Source organism: Bubalus kerabau, chromosome 5, assembly GCF_029407905.1.
Source record: "Bubalus kerabau isolate K-KA32 ecotype Philippines breed swamp buffalo chromosome 5, PCC_UOA_SB_1v2, whole genome shotgun sequence".
Lineage (NCBI taxonomy): Eukaryota > Metazoa > Chordata > Mammalia > Artiodactyla > Bovidae > Bubalus > Bubalus kerabau.
This window is the reverse complement of record NC_073628.1, coordinates 127,671,824-127,686,585: the sequence shown is the minus strand read 5'-3', so window position 1 is coordinate 127,686,585 and position 14,762 is coordinate 127,671,824. Positions and strand designations below refer to the sequence as shown.

General features: G+C 48.7%; 1 protein-coding gene across 17 annotated transcripts in view; it reads left to right on the top strand.

Moving 5' to 3' along the window:
* Window positions 1–13,588, top strand: part of HHAT (hedgehog acyltransferase) — a 354,036-nt gene extending 340,448 nt beyond the window's left edge. For 10 of the 17 annotated variants that reach the window (XM_055583064.1, XM_055583066.1, XM_055583063.1 and 7 more), the window contains 2 exons: window positions 1,723–1,969; window positions 10,620–13,588. In XM_055583064.1, coding sequence (XP_055439039.1) covers window positions 1,723–1,969; window positions 10,620–10,711 — 339 coding nt within the window. In that variant the 3' untranslated portion in view covers window positions 10,712–13,588. Of the gene's footprint in view, window positions 1–1,722; window positions 1,970–10,619 lie in introns of those variants that run through there. The other 7 variants (XM_055583067.1, XM_055583078.1, XM_055583084.1 and 4 more) reach the window with 4 other exon arrangements.
* Window positions 13,589–14,762: the final 1,174 nt, after the last annotated feature.

The following is a 14,762-nucleotide window of genomic DNA, read 5'->3' as shown; positions in this document are numbered from 1 at the left end:
TGCAACAATGCCTTTCCCGAATACTGTTTATGAATATTGCAGCCGCATCGTTTCCAAACTCATCTTGGAGCTGTTTCGTGCTTCGGTCTTCTGTCAGTTCCTTTAAAAAAAAAATTGGAGTAGAGGTGCTTCACAATGTTACGTTAGTTTCTGTTGTACAACCTCGTGAATCATTTGCATGTATACATATATCCGCTCTCTCCTGGGCCTCCCTCCCACCTCCTCCGTCCTCCCCTCTTTAGGTCATCACAGCACTAAGCTGAGCCCCTAGGCCTTAGAGTAGCTTCCCGCTAGCTCTCTGCTTCATCCATAGTAGTGCATGTATGTCAGTCCCTTTTGAAGAAGGCAAGAGGCACTTCCAGTGGTTAAAGTCAGCATTAAAGAGACGATGGCTTAAGTGGTAAAGAATCCGCCTGCAATGCAGGAGATGCAGGTTCGATCCCTGGGTTGGTGAAGATTCCCCTGGAGAAGGAAATGGCAACCCAGTCCAGTATTCCTATATGGAAAGTCCCATGGACAGAGAGCCTGGTGTGGGCTATAGTTTATAGGGTTGCAAAGAGTTGGACACAATTGAGCACACACACACAATGAGACCGGACCCATGGGCTCAGTACCCATAGAGAGAAACTGCATCCTGGCCACCAACAGCACCCCAGGCAGGGGCATGGGGAGCAGGCACGGCCCCGGGATGAGAAGCAGCAGCCACTCAGGATGGTGCGCAGACAAGCTCTTGGCTCCACAGCACCTCCTGCGCTCAGTCGGATCCCTCCCTCAGCATGGAGATGAGCACAGCCCACAGTGAGTGGGAGCAGTGAGGTGAGAACAAAGCCCGCTCTGCCAGGCAGGAACAGTTCCTCCCCTTCCCCTGGGGTGGCTGGCGTGTCTAACCCGCGGTGGCGTCCGAGAGCTCCGGGAGAGACGCTGCTGTCTCTGCTGGGAGCTTGGTTGTATCATTGTGTTCTTTGCTGAGAAATCGAAGTAATTTGGAGTCGTTTACCTAGCAACAGCTTTAGGAAAAGAACATGTCAGAGAGATGTGCTGACATCACCCTTTCAGAGGTGCGTGTGGTGTAGGTCCCGTGTCTTCTCTCCCTTTCCAGCTCCCCCGCTACGTTCCTTTCGTGGTGACAGGAAGCGGGATGACCAGGGTGGCCTTCCTGACCAATGTCTGGGTGTTCTCAGCCAGTCCCTGCCAGGCGCCTCTTCTCCTGGGCACACACACAAGTGTCGATGATGCTTCAGCTGTGGGCACTTCTGTCCATTGGCTGCATGGCCCACAGCTGGGGAAATAGAGGCCAGATGTGCATACCTAGGGTTTCTAGATTGGGGATTTTGCAACAACTGTCATTTTTGATTAGGGATCTGAGAATCTTGTGACTGAGTACTCAGAAGGACTCAGGCACCCATATATGTTTATTCAGTGACCGTTTAACCATGGGCGCCCTGATCCCAGGGGCCTGGGGGGAAAGGAGCCGGTTCATGGTCTCAGACTTGTGCCACCTCCCGTCCAGAAGAGGCATCTCCTCGCGGCTGTCCTGCCTCTGCTGCCTTCCCGGGACAGGGATGCGCAGAGGGTCCTGAGCCCATCCCAGGATGAAGGGCTTCAGCTGCTGGCAAGTTTCTCGGCCTGTAGAGTGGCCCTCCCCTGCTCACCCCCCACCCCTATCCTGCTTCCAAAGCTAGCCTGTTCTATATTTGCAGGCACTTCTCTTCTCTTCTCCAGGGTCTCTGTGATTCCAGAGAAACAGTGCCATCTGCCACCCCGTGCCACGGTCCCCAGACTGCCACTGTCCCGTGCGTGCATACTTGGATGAGAAGGCAAAGCAAACCCTCTAAGCTCAGCCGCCTCCATCCTAGCACCATGTCAGCTTACTGGCGTCAGCCCATCGTCCCGGTGATCCAGGCGTTGAGACTCTTGTCTCTGCCCTCTGCGTTTCCCAGAGCCGGAGCCGCAGAGCCAAATCTCGAGGGTAGGTGGGGAGTTGGGGGCCCTGAGCGTGCTATTAACCTCTGGGCGCCTATTGTCATGGGCCTCAGATGAAGCTCAGTGTGACGCATGTCCAGGCTGCCTGTCTAAATGCTTTACATACGGTCAGTGCTTCATAAATGCCTGGGGCGGCGGAGGGCGGGGGGGTCGGTCTGGGGGCTTACCTGGCGGTCCCATGGCTAAGACTCTGCACTTCCACTGTAGGGGGCACAGGTTTGGCCCCTGGTTGCGGAACTAAGATGCCACATGCCAATGCAGCATGGTCAAAAAAAGAAAAAACTGTCAAACCATCTTAAAAACTGCCCGCGTGGGTGAGTGGTTTTCCGGGCCAGGTGGCAGGGAGCCTGCCGCGCACTGTCCCCATCCCTTTGTTTTCGGGAGGCAGCTTTCAGGAGCTCATTTGCTGAACTGTCTCCACTGTGTTACATAGCATGGTTGTGAGTCAAGGATAAACAGTAGCCTGAAATAGGCTGTTTAAAAACAAAAAATAGGAAAGGAACATGTTAAGGAAGAGAAGTGGCTGGGGAGTGCGGTCCGACCGGGCAGCCTCTGGCCCTGGTGGCCGGAGTGGAGATCCTGGCAGCGGCGGCAGGGATGGGCTTCTGGCAGGCCGGCCCCCACCCATCTGGTTCTGGAGAGAGAAAATGTGTGTTTTCTTGGCACCTCTTTCCACCTGCACGGTCAGGATAAGAAGAAGCGGCTCCAGTTTGTTTTCCCCACTTTCTCAATTTCACATGAAATGATTCTGCTTTATGGCAGTGAGCACTTCAGTAAGTGCCCGCCCACAGGGCCTGGGGCTGGGAGGTGGGCAGGATGAAAAACAGCGCAGGTTGGCTTCTTCAGGATGTGACATTGAGTGTGACCAGCGTGATTTATTAAAGACCGCTGTCCATGCCAGTTAAAGTGTGCACACAGCGCACCCAGCAAACGACTCTTGCTCGGAATGGCAGGAAGGCCCCCGGGGGTGGTCAGAGTCACCCCTTCCTTCCTCCCTCCCTGTCCCCCTGCTGGATGCCCTGTGGAGGCTCAGCCCGTGACCAGGATCAAATACCTGCGGCTCTATGTTAACAAAAGCCCATCCAGGCGCTGGGAGCACGCGCCTCAGTGGCCCCAGTCTGAATTAACAGTTGCCATGACAAGGCGTGCAAACATGTTCCTCCAGGCTTGTTCCCCCCATTACACAGATGGAGAAACTGAGGAGCCCTGGGAGAGGGGGTGACCACGCAGCTTAGTGACGATGATGTTTGAAAATACAAGCCTGCTGCTTCCTGCTTCCTGTTTCCTTAGCGCCATGAGTAGAGGGGATGAAATGAGATTTGGAGGCAGAAGAGTTAAAGGCACCAGGCAGAGAAGAGGGGCACCGTGTGAGCCTCCCCTCCACGTGGTCTGAGGCCCATCACCGCTTCGGAGCGCAGGCGGCCGAGCACACCCAGAGCCACACAGCCCTGGGCTCCAAGTGCAACTTGGTGACCCCTTAGCTTTCAGACCTTGAGAAGGTTGCTCTGCCTCTCTGAGCCTTGGTTTCCCTTTCCGTGAAGTGGGGCTGATAATACCCCCTTGAGAGGGTGGTTGTGAGGATGTGGCATGCCTCCGCAAAGGCCCTGGTGACCCGTCAACGCTCAGTGCTCGTCTGTCCCCTTGCTCGGTGTGTGAACCACCGGTGGGTCCTCTGCAGAGTCCCCCGGAACAGGGGGCCCGGAGGCTGGCTCTTGGACCAGCAGCGTCCACGTCACCAGGGATCCTGGTAGAAACGCAGATCTCAGGCCCACCTAGGCGTCCTGGATCACAACCTCTGGGGGACGGGACTGGGCATTCTAATACTGTTTGAGAACCAGCTCTAGGATTTCACATGTCAGTTTTGAACAAATTAGAACCATGTAGTTCTTTTTCATGAGAGGGTGTGAAATAAGCAGTTGAGTGTTTTGTTTTGTTTTGTTTTTGGAAAAATACCGAGGCCTCAAAAGCTGGGTTTGAGGCCCAGGTTTGTAAATTACATGAAGGTAAGAAATGGTTCCTCTAGCCCTAGAGTAGCAAGAGCCTGTTCTTCAGACCTCCTGTCCATATTCCCACAGGTTTGAAAACAGACCTGGCAGTTTACCGGCCTGGAAGCCTGGGCAGCTGTGGTCCTGCTGGGTATCTTTCAATAAGGTAGCCCGTGGACAGGGAAAGGCTCCTGCCCTGTAGGTTTATCAGATGAAAGCTCTAAATTGAGCTGTGAAGGAAGGTCTGAAAGTGCAGGACCATTTGATGAACTGCTCCACAATCGCTCTAGGCCTGGGCTACTGAAATAAAACTACCAAAGCCCCTTATTATTTCTCCCCCGTCAGATCTGAGTGTTGTTAAACATCAAGTGCTGTCAGGAGCAGGCTGTTTTAATGAAGACAGCACATAAAGTCCTTCTGAATAATTAATGAAATGACGGTGGCTGAAGCCAGTACATGGTGCAGAGTGCCCTGCTGTTTCTCAGATCCTGAGCCAGCCCCCGGGAACCAGTCTGATGTAGGAGCTCGTTCTCAAAGGGAAAAAAAGCACTCAGCCTCCACTGTTCTCAGAGTAGAAAATGGCACCAAGGCAGACCAATATATGCATGTGTACACACACATAAACACATAGGGTGTGGGGCTGGGGTTCACAGTATCTACTAGATGGAAAGGCACAGGTGCAAGCCAGTCAGCTCAAAGAGATGGTGACCGAATTCGAGGCAGTTGAACTGAGGTGGACAAGCCTAGAGCCTGTTACACAGAGCGAAGTAAGTCAGAGAAAAACCAGTATCGTTTATTAACACATATATATGGAATCGAGGAAAATGGTACCGATGAACCTGTTTGCAGGGCAGAAACAGAGACACAGACGTAAAAAACAGACTTGTGGACACAGTGAGGGAAGCAGAGGGCGGGATGAACTGAGAGAGTCGCACTGAAATACACACACCACCGTGTGTAAAGCAGATAGCCAGTGGGAAGCTGCTTTATGACAGGGAGCTCAGCCTGGCACTCTGTGATGACCCAGAGAGGTGGGGTGCAGAGGTGGGAGGGAGGCTCAAGAGCCAGGGCATGTATGTATACTTACAGCTGATTTCACATTGTTGTACGGTGGAAACTAATACAACATTACAAAGAAATTATCCTCCAATTAAAAAAAAAGATGGTGACCAAGTGCTAGAGCAGTTCCTGGTGTCCCCAACAGAACCAGCTTTTCCCCCTTTCAATGTTATAGCAGAGAACAGGTCCTGAGGGGACCCTGGGACCATGGCTTTTACTATTAGGAGTAGCCCTTCTGTCTGTTAACATACGGTACACAGTCTCTGTGACACACACCAACTGGCGTCAGTCCCGAGGGTGCTGTCTGAGGCAGTGGGCAGGGTCAGTGAGAGGGAATATATTCTTTGGCCTCAAAATCCATCAGTCACCACATCCTGTGACTGTTCTGCAGCATCTCTGAAAGTCACCTCTGCATTCCATTTCTCTGTTGGGTATCCTCCAAGCCTGCCCACTCACAAAGGCCCTCTGTGGAGGCAGAACACCCTCAGTCTCACATCCAGGATGGTGATGTGGGATGTTGTATGTGCACCTGCATCCCAGGGATACGGATGGATATGTTGGTGGTCCTTGCTGATCGGGGCCACCACATTTGTGTTCTGGGCTCTGGCCAGGGCAAGCTTGTCTGGGAGGTGAGAGCCATCTTCCTTTGTAGCATGACGGCACTCAAGATGGGAAACTCGTCTTTTCCCTGTCTTAGAATGGCTGAGAGTCAGTGGATGACATTGCTGCTTCATGGGGCCAGAAAGTGAGAGGCTATCTGTCCAGCTGTAGGGACCCAAGAGCCAAGCAGAGAGGGTCACGATGTTCCTCACCCCTCAGGAGAACCAGCAAGCTAATGACTGAGCACTGGATGAGCAGGAGGGGCATCAGACAGCAGGGTGTCAGACCCTCTGGCTAGAGAACTTGCCTGAGTAGTTGGAGGGAGGAAGCTCTGTTTAGTTCTGTTCAGTCACTCAGTCAGATCCGATTCTTTGCAACCCCATGGACTGCTGCACGCCAGGTCTCCCTGTCCATCACTAACTCGCAGAGCGTGCTCAAACTCACGTCCATTGAATCAGTAATGCCATCCAACCATCTCTTCCTCTGTCGTCCCTTTCTCCTCCTGCCTTAAATCTTTCCCAGCCTCAGGGTCTTTTCCAATGAGTCAGTTCTTTGCATCAGGTGGCCAAAGTATTGGAGTTTCAGCTTCAACATCAGTCCTTCCAATGAATATTTAGGACTGATTTCCTTTAGGATGGACTGGTTGGATCTCCTTGTAGTCCAAGGGACTCTCAGGAGTCTTCTCCAACACCACAGTTCAAAAGCATCAATTCTTCTGCACTCAGCTTTCTTTATAGTCCAACTCTCACATCCATACATGACTACTGGCAAAACCATAGCCTTGACTAGACAGACCTTTGTTGGCAGAGTAATGTCTCTGCTTTTTAATACGCTGTCTAGGTTGGTCATAGCTTTGCTTCCAAGGAGCAAGCGTCTTTTAATTTCATGGCTGACTGAACTGAACTGAACTGAAATGATAGATAATTGTAGGTAAAGCTAAAGGACAGACTCAGGTCCTTCAAACTGTTCTCCAAGCAGGATTCAACCAGACCACCTGGGCTTGGGTTGTGGTCTCTGGACCCTTTTGAGGCAACAGAGCTTCAAGCAAGAATATTAGTATAGGTGAGTAATTTCTATCTCATAGTGTTGTGCAAATTCACCAAGTTTGTGTATTCTTTGTAAACTGAATAGCAGATTGCATATTCTTTGTCAACTACTCACGTGTGGACAGAGACTAGGGTTCTGGTTGACTGAAAGGAAGGATGAGAAGAAAGCGTCACTGCAGTTTGTTCATATTCTGCTCACCAGCCTTTTTCTTCTAAAAATGGTCAGCAGTGGGGTGGGCTTTGAAAAGACCTCGTTAGAGCAAGATGGCGGCCACAGGCTCAGCAGTGTTGCCCGACCTGACAGCGGAGCGAGCCTTTGATGGGGTAAGTGATAGCTCATTCAGCAGCTCAGCTAACTCCTCTCCCAGTAGGAAGGATTGATTTCTTCCCCAGGATAGGGATAGGGTTTTGTGCTGATTCAGCAGCTGAATGAATCTGTGTGGATAAGAGAGTTTCTCTGGTCATCTTTCTCAGAGGGTCCAGTAGAAGAAAGAACGATTAGGGCAGCCCGGTGTTCAGTCCCACATGTGGCAAGTTCTTCTGCTCCTGGGGGTGGTGAGGGACTAAAGACTTAGCATCGTGTAAAAATGAACTGCATCTTCCTACTATTTGAATTTCAGGACCTTGGGCGTAGATAGCCTAGGAGATTGCAGCATAGCACTGCAAGTCTGCGATTTGCTGATGTTCCAAAAACACCTTTAGAATGGCAAAACTTTATTGAGAAATAATTTATGCACAATAAACTATATCCATTTAATGTATTTTCCAGTTGTATATACACTGAAAAGCAGTCCCATAATCAAGATGCTCAACATCTTTGTTATCCCCAAAGATTCCTAGAGCCCCTTTGTGGTCTGATTCTCCCTCTGCTCCAGCCCCAGGCCACCACCGGCATGCTTTTTGTTACTATAAATCAGTTTGCATTTCACACAAATAGAATAATACCACATGTACTATTTTGTTGATGTCTTCTTTCACTCAGGATACATTTTTTATTGTGGTAAATAATATATAACATAAAAGTTACCATTTTAATAATTTTTAGTCTACAGTTCAGTGGTACAGCCACATTGTTATGCAGCCACCATCCATATTCAGAACAGTTTTCCCCTCGCAAAACTAAAACTCTGTAACCATTTAACACTAACTCCCCTCTGCTCTCAACCCCTGGCAACCACCACTGTGTTATTCGTCTTTGTCGATTTGACTACTCTAGGTTCCTCAGACAGGTGGAAATCTTGCCGTATTTGTCCCTTTGTGCCTGGCTTATTTCATTTAGCATGTCTTCAAGGTTCGTCCATGTCGTAGCCGGTGTCAGAATTCCCTTTTTATAGCTGATAAATATTCCACTATAGATATAGACCGCATTTTGTATACCCATTCATCTCGCAGTAGACGCTGGGTTGCTCCTACCTTTGTGCTGCTGTGAACTTGGGTGTAGGAATCTCTCTTCTGGTTCTTGCCTTGAATTCTTTGGGGCATGTGTGTGGTAATTCTACGCTTGACTTTTGGGGGAACCTCCATAGTCTTTTTCCATAGTGGCTGCACCATTCTACCATGTTACTTTTTAAACAAAGTTTTGCCTTAGACCTGCACCTTGTTCTGATTATCCCTTTCCATTCCAGAAAACCAATTAGACATATCCTTTGACTTCCCATAGCCCTGCACGATAATGGTCTTTTCCTTCAGTATCCCAAGCCTCTGCCTTTCCAGTCCTTCATACTGATGTAATTGCTCAGAGAATGGCTCAGCCTTAATAACCTCAAGTGAAATCGCACGGCTCACTTTCTATTAGCTACAGCCATTCCCCTCTGTGTCCTACCTGTCCCTCATTAGCTGCAGTTATTATGCAACCTGCCAGTATCCTGTGAGCAATATCAGGATACAGCCGCCCACATCCTGTTAACTCCTTCTGTTACACCCCTGCCTTGGTCCTCTTCGTTGAATCTGTTGTGCTATATATACATCCTACTTGTATGCATGTAGCTGTAACTGTTAAATAATCTGGCCTGTTCACTATCCCCCAATCTTTTGCAACCATCATCTGACATCCTGTTCGTAAGATCTTCAGTGCTGACTCACTGTTCCCTTGTCGATAAGTCCAGGTGACAAAAGCCTACCAGGCAGCTGCACACATCGATTCTGGGGGCCCAGCTCTGAATGTACAGTGTGTGCAGGGGGCCTTAGTGTAGGATCTTTTCCTTCGAGCAGTGCGGTACAGCCCACCAGTCGTCTTAATGGAGAGAGAGAGAGTGAGTGTGTGTGTGTGCGTGCATGTGTTTGAGGATGTGGGGATAAGGGAGTTTTCCGGACACACAGGATTGGAAAGCTGGTAAGAAGGGACAACATGGAAGAAGACTACTTACTGGGGAAAGGCGAGGGGGCGAGAGGACTGCGGGATGGTGTCAGTGTTCGCTTGGCGGGACAGAGCCCTTTTTGATGCCACATTTTCCATTCATGGTTGACAAGTCCGGATGACTGTGCGGCATAGCAGCCCTTGGCGTGTCACCAGAATGGCCGCCCACCCCAGGTTCTTTTCAGTTTTATGATCCTGTGCTTATCTGAGCTCTGATGAAGGGGGGCTCTGCCCTTAGCATGCCCCCTACACTTGGGCCAGACCTGCTTGGTTAGCAGCTGCTGCAGGTGAAGAACTTGTTCCTTCAGGTGAGCACAGAGGAAGACGTTCACGTCTAGAACAGGGCCAGGCCCACAGCAGAGGCCCGTTGAGTGTTGGTTGAATGCGGTGGAAGGGTGACTCGTGGAATCTGTCTTTGCCTTGTCATCACCGATCTTAACTCCTGAGGTCAGGAAAGGAGAATGGGTTCTTGGCAGCCATCTGGCACACACTGGGGTGACTGGCTGTAGGCACACGCATGTGATTAAAAGACCAATGAGCTGTGTGGACATAAGAGAGTTCCCAGGAAATCCTTTGTGTTTCTGAAACACTGTTTTAAAACGCTACCAAATCTGTGATCTTCTTTGATTCCATATGCTTTCCTGTATGTTGGGCCTCCCGTTGTGTGGATGGAGAAGCTGAGATGGTGCTGGGGTCTCCGAGCGGAGTCGCGACTGCGGCCATCTCGCTGCCTCTCTGCCTGGCACGCAGTGACATGAGGGGGGATTTCCAGGGCCCAGCGGTGGTCCAGACTGAACTCACCTCTAGTTAGGGCTCCCTACACTTGTGTGTGCTGGGCAGAAGCTTCCATGTGGATGTCCCCTGACAGCCATAGGGCCAAGCACAGCTGTGCATCAGTTGCCACACCCTAGCTTTGTGTAAGTGAAACTGCTTTGTTCTCCCGCCTCCGCAGCCAGTCTCTGGCTCCTGTGTTTACCAAACACCAGCTGATGCCTCTCCCTACACACAGCTGAAGTCTGGGTCTGCCTTCTGTACCTGAAGCCCCACCCCCCCCCACCTCTTCCTGCTCCCTGAGGTTACTGAGAACCAGATGTAACAGGTCCCCTGACATGTGGGTCTGAGCCACGGCGGTGACAGGTCTGAGGGCCTTCAAGCAGGATGGGTCCATCTTGAGGCTGAAAAAAGTACCTGGTTGTCCTGGGCTTCTGTGTGCTTGTGGATGGTGTGCAATTCAACGGTCAACGTATATTTTGCGATTTACTATGGGTCTCGTGGACTTTTCATCTTTTTTGGTTATTAAATGCTTTAGTCTTCTAAATATGTATTCTTCAAAAGCTTGTCCTGTTTCTAAACATAGTTTGTGTGTATGATAGGGCTCCCCTCATTTTATGATGATCCCAGTGGGCATGTAGGGGTCTACTTGCTCTTGTTCCAGTTTGAACACCATGAGGTGATCTAGGAGACGTGTGTCTTAATGCCTAAACTGAGGCCCATGCTGTTTCTTAGGCTGCCTTCTCTAATGGGACGTTTTGCACCAGTCCTACCCCAGGCTTGTCTAACCGCTCTTCCGTGTCTGTCGCCCTCCTGCAGGCTGGCCGTGTGTGACCCTGTCTGTCCTGGGATTCCTGTACTGCTACTCCCATGTGGGCATTGCCTGGGCCCACACTTACTCTGGTAACTGACGGCGCCGGGCCCAGGTCCGCCCTTGTCACTGGTCTCCAGGGCACATGGTGCTCCACCCTCACCTCGAACCTCAAGGTAACCTCCAGGGGACCTGCTCATCTTTTGTTGAAGTTACCTCACTCCAGGACTGGAAACTTGAGCTCTCGTAACTTTGGGAACTTAGAGATCCTCTTCCCAGCCTCCTCCTTTGCCTATAGAGTAAGCTGGACCCCAAGCAGTAAAACGTCTTGCCTAGCTGTAGACGGTGATGTTGTGGTCCAGACCCCACGTTCTTTCTCCTTTACCAAGAATTAAATGCAATAGACGTTTCTTGATTGAGGCATATAAATTCTGATTAGTGATAGGCCTGTCTTCCACTGGGCAGTGTTTCTGAAACATGTTGGGCCAGTGGCATTTAAGTGGCCCCTTCCCTGCTTCCTGCAGTGCAGTCTGTAGAGCCAGCACTGAGAGTCGCATCACATTTAGCTCCTCGGCAGGGGCGTGACAAAGCCGCAGCTGTGTTGCCGACTACTGGGTCCAAGGAGATCGAATATAGATGTCAGTACCTAAGGAGGGTTGCTACTTGAGTTCATCATTCATCAGGGTGATCACCGTTTGGTTGCTTGTTCCCTAGATTTGCAGGAAGTATAAACATAGGAGTTCCTCTACCTGACAGTTAATTATTTCCTAGTAAAGAAGTATAATTAAAAAAAAAAAAAAGAAAACAAACAGGGAGTAGTGTATGACAGACAGGTGCTATGGGGCAAGTCAAAGAGGGTAAAGAGGACTTCCTGTGGTCTCTCCTCTCTCCATGCAAGTCCCAGCAGCCCTCTCCCCCTGAGTGGTTCACACTCGGTGTTTTACCCTCAGAGGTTGATGCTGTTTGTTTCCAATAAAATGGAGCCCTTTCTTCCATACAGACACTTCATGTTTTTGTAAAATTGTCTTGAATATTTTTTGAAGAAAATGTTTAAAGTTGAAACACGCTTACTTAATTCTGAATTATTCACTCTTCTGGAAGGATGCTAACAGGCCACTAATGGCCTCAAGTGGTAGATAATTCAGAATACTTCCATTTGGCTTTGCTTTTTCCTTTTCTGAGGGGGTAGAGGGTAAGTGAAGCAGCTTTAAAATTTGAATCCATAGTGTACCCAATTATGGGAGAACAGAACAACATCTCAAGCACATGAATTAATTGTCATTGAGTACGGACCTGGTCTGTCCCCACCGTCTCCCGTTAGTCATTTGGTATTACCCTTGTGTCCTGGCTGCGGTTATTAGCTCAATGAGATTTAAACTCCCGGAGTGCAGGACCCGTCATTTTGCTGGCGTACTTTCTTCGCAGCCACTCTGCTTGGAGGCGAGTGGGGAGGGAACCAGCTGTGGGTGGCAGAGGGTAGGCACACTCCGTGTTACCTGCAGCAAAGGACAGAGGCTGGAGGGGGGCAGGCAGACCAGGGCAACAGCAGCCTTGGCAGCTGGCCTGATAGAAGAGGAGGAGACACAGGCTGGCAAGTCCTTGTGCTTGGAAGTTTTCAGGAGATGAGGTTGAGGAAGGGTGAGCAGTCAGATGAATACAGTAAAACTTCAGGGACTCTTAACACTAATTCAAGATTTGTAATCAGCCAGAGGGCTTTTAGCTGAAGTTTATAGAGGAACAAAATCGTGTGAAGATAATTGCAGGGAAATGTCTGATGTATGGGGTTCCCAGGTGGTGAAGTGGTAAAGGATCCTTCTGCCAGTGCAGGAGATGCTAAGAGACGTGTGTTCAACCCCTGGGTCGGGAAAGTCCTCTGGAGGAGGGCATGGCAACCCACTCCAGTGTTCTTGCCTGGAGAATCCCATGGACAGAGGAGCCTGGCGGGCTACATTGCCTGGGGTTGCAAAGAGTCAGACACAACTGAGCATGTGCACACACGCCTAATATATGTGTGTATATAAATATATAAATAGTATATATTTATATATGTGTTTAGTCGCTCAGTTGTGTCCAATTTTTTGTCACCCCACAAACTGTAGCCCACCAGGCTCCTCTGTTCATGGGATTCTCCAGGTAAGAATACTAGAGTGGAGAGCCATTCTCTTCTCCAGGGCATCTTCCTGACCCAGGGATCAAACCCGGGTATCCTGCTTTGCAGGCAGACTCTTTACCATTTGAGCTATAGGGAAGTTCCTATAAGTAATGCAAAATATTTTCAACTCTTTGGAGATGCCATTTTTATAAAAACAAATAGGCTTATTTACTCATTAAACTATACTGGAAGAATAAGTGAATATATTTGAAAGTAATAATCCTGAATTTCTTTTAAGCTATTGTATGATTGAGTGGTTCTCAGGAATGAGTACATGATTATTGTGTTTAGCTATGTATTTGAGGCCTAATTAACCAATATGTGAATAACCATCCAGGACCACTGTTATCTTAACCTTAACCTCTTGCTTTTCTCCCACTGTAATATAAAAATGATAATGTCTGTTTCCATGCATATGAACTCAAATTCTTAGAGCTGCTTTAAATGAAGGACTCCTGAGGTGTCTGAGCAGACAGAGCAGTCCCAGCTGAAGAACATCTGAGGTGTCACTTTCCATACTTATCAGCCCTGGGCAACTTCCAGCACAGGACAGGGACAGCTCCCAAGGTCACTTCTAGCCCCAGGATCCTCTGACTCGCTCCAGGCATGATTGCCATGATGATTTCCAAGGAGGCAAGGAACACATCGGAAGGACAGCCAAATGTTGGTCATCTTGACTAATTCCTGGGACTGTGCAAGAAGACGGAAAAGTATTTGTTTCCTCAGATTAATTTATTTGAAAAGTGACAGCAGAAACCCTTTGTTCTTAATAGTAAAGACTGTAGACTTAGAAAATAAATCAATCATATATAATATGGTATAATCTATATATTGGGAGAATGGTAATTTAGTGGGAGTTTCCCCTTAGAGAAAGAGCCTACTCATTGCTTCTTTATTTAAACTAATGATTGACTAAGGAGTATAAGAAATTAATACAATGAATTTCTTTTCTAGCAAATGTCCCAGAACATATCCATACAGAAGGGCCAACTACTGAGAAGCCAGATTATCTCAATGCTGCTGGCCTTTCTCAGTGCGTGTTGAGATGCCTCTCTGAAGCCTTTCTTCATTGAAATTGTTATATTTTTGGAACAAGCCAGCAAAATCCTTTTTTTTTTTTTTTTTTAATCATTGAAACCCATTTGGCATCCAAAATGTCTAACATCTATTACTTGGCTCTGTGTTACTTAGTCTTTGTGACTAATTATAAAAACCATATTTACAGAGAAAGATGTACTCTCTAGAGCACCTCAGTGGTGAAAAACAATAGTTAGTGCTTTATTAGGTGAAACTTTTGAAATGAGCATCAGTCATTTGGAACTTTAAAAAAGCCATCACCCTTAGTTTTATTATGCTTTCCTGCAGTATTAAAAAAAAAGGGGGGGGAGAGGTGTAGAGAAAGTCACTAAAAATACTAGATTTATACTGCAGCCCAATGAAATGAAGCAGAGGCCTGAATGTGGCTTGTGGATCACAAATTCTTCATCCCTGAGGTAAGTTCTACCGTCTATCAATAGAAAAGCGCCATTTGTGAAGTGCGATCCATTGGTGTGAAACATGGGCTCCTGTTGGCAGTGTTGTGGAGGATTGTGCTGTGAGCAGGAGGCGATATCTGTTAAAACCACAGCAGAGCTGCATCGGTGCTGGAGTACAGCACTACCGTAGGGGCAGGCAGCTCTCTACCTCCATCGCTTCTGAGACCATCGGTGAATAAAGCACAGGTCAGAACTCACGTTGTTGGCACTTTTTCCAGAAAGACTCGATTTTTCGACAGTATGTTTTAAAAGGCAGCAAAGCATGAACATACAGATTGCAGTCCAAACTGTTCAGGATTAAAGTGTTCAGCTCTAGGTGGGAGGTCAGCTTCAGCTCTGTGTTCAATCAATGTGTTGTACCACAACTGCCCAGCGATGCCAGGTTTGGAAGGCATCTCTGTGTGTCTCATGGCATTGATAGCTCTATTTCAAGATCATATGGCAAAGCACCTTCACAGCCATTC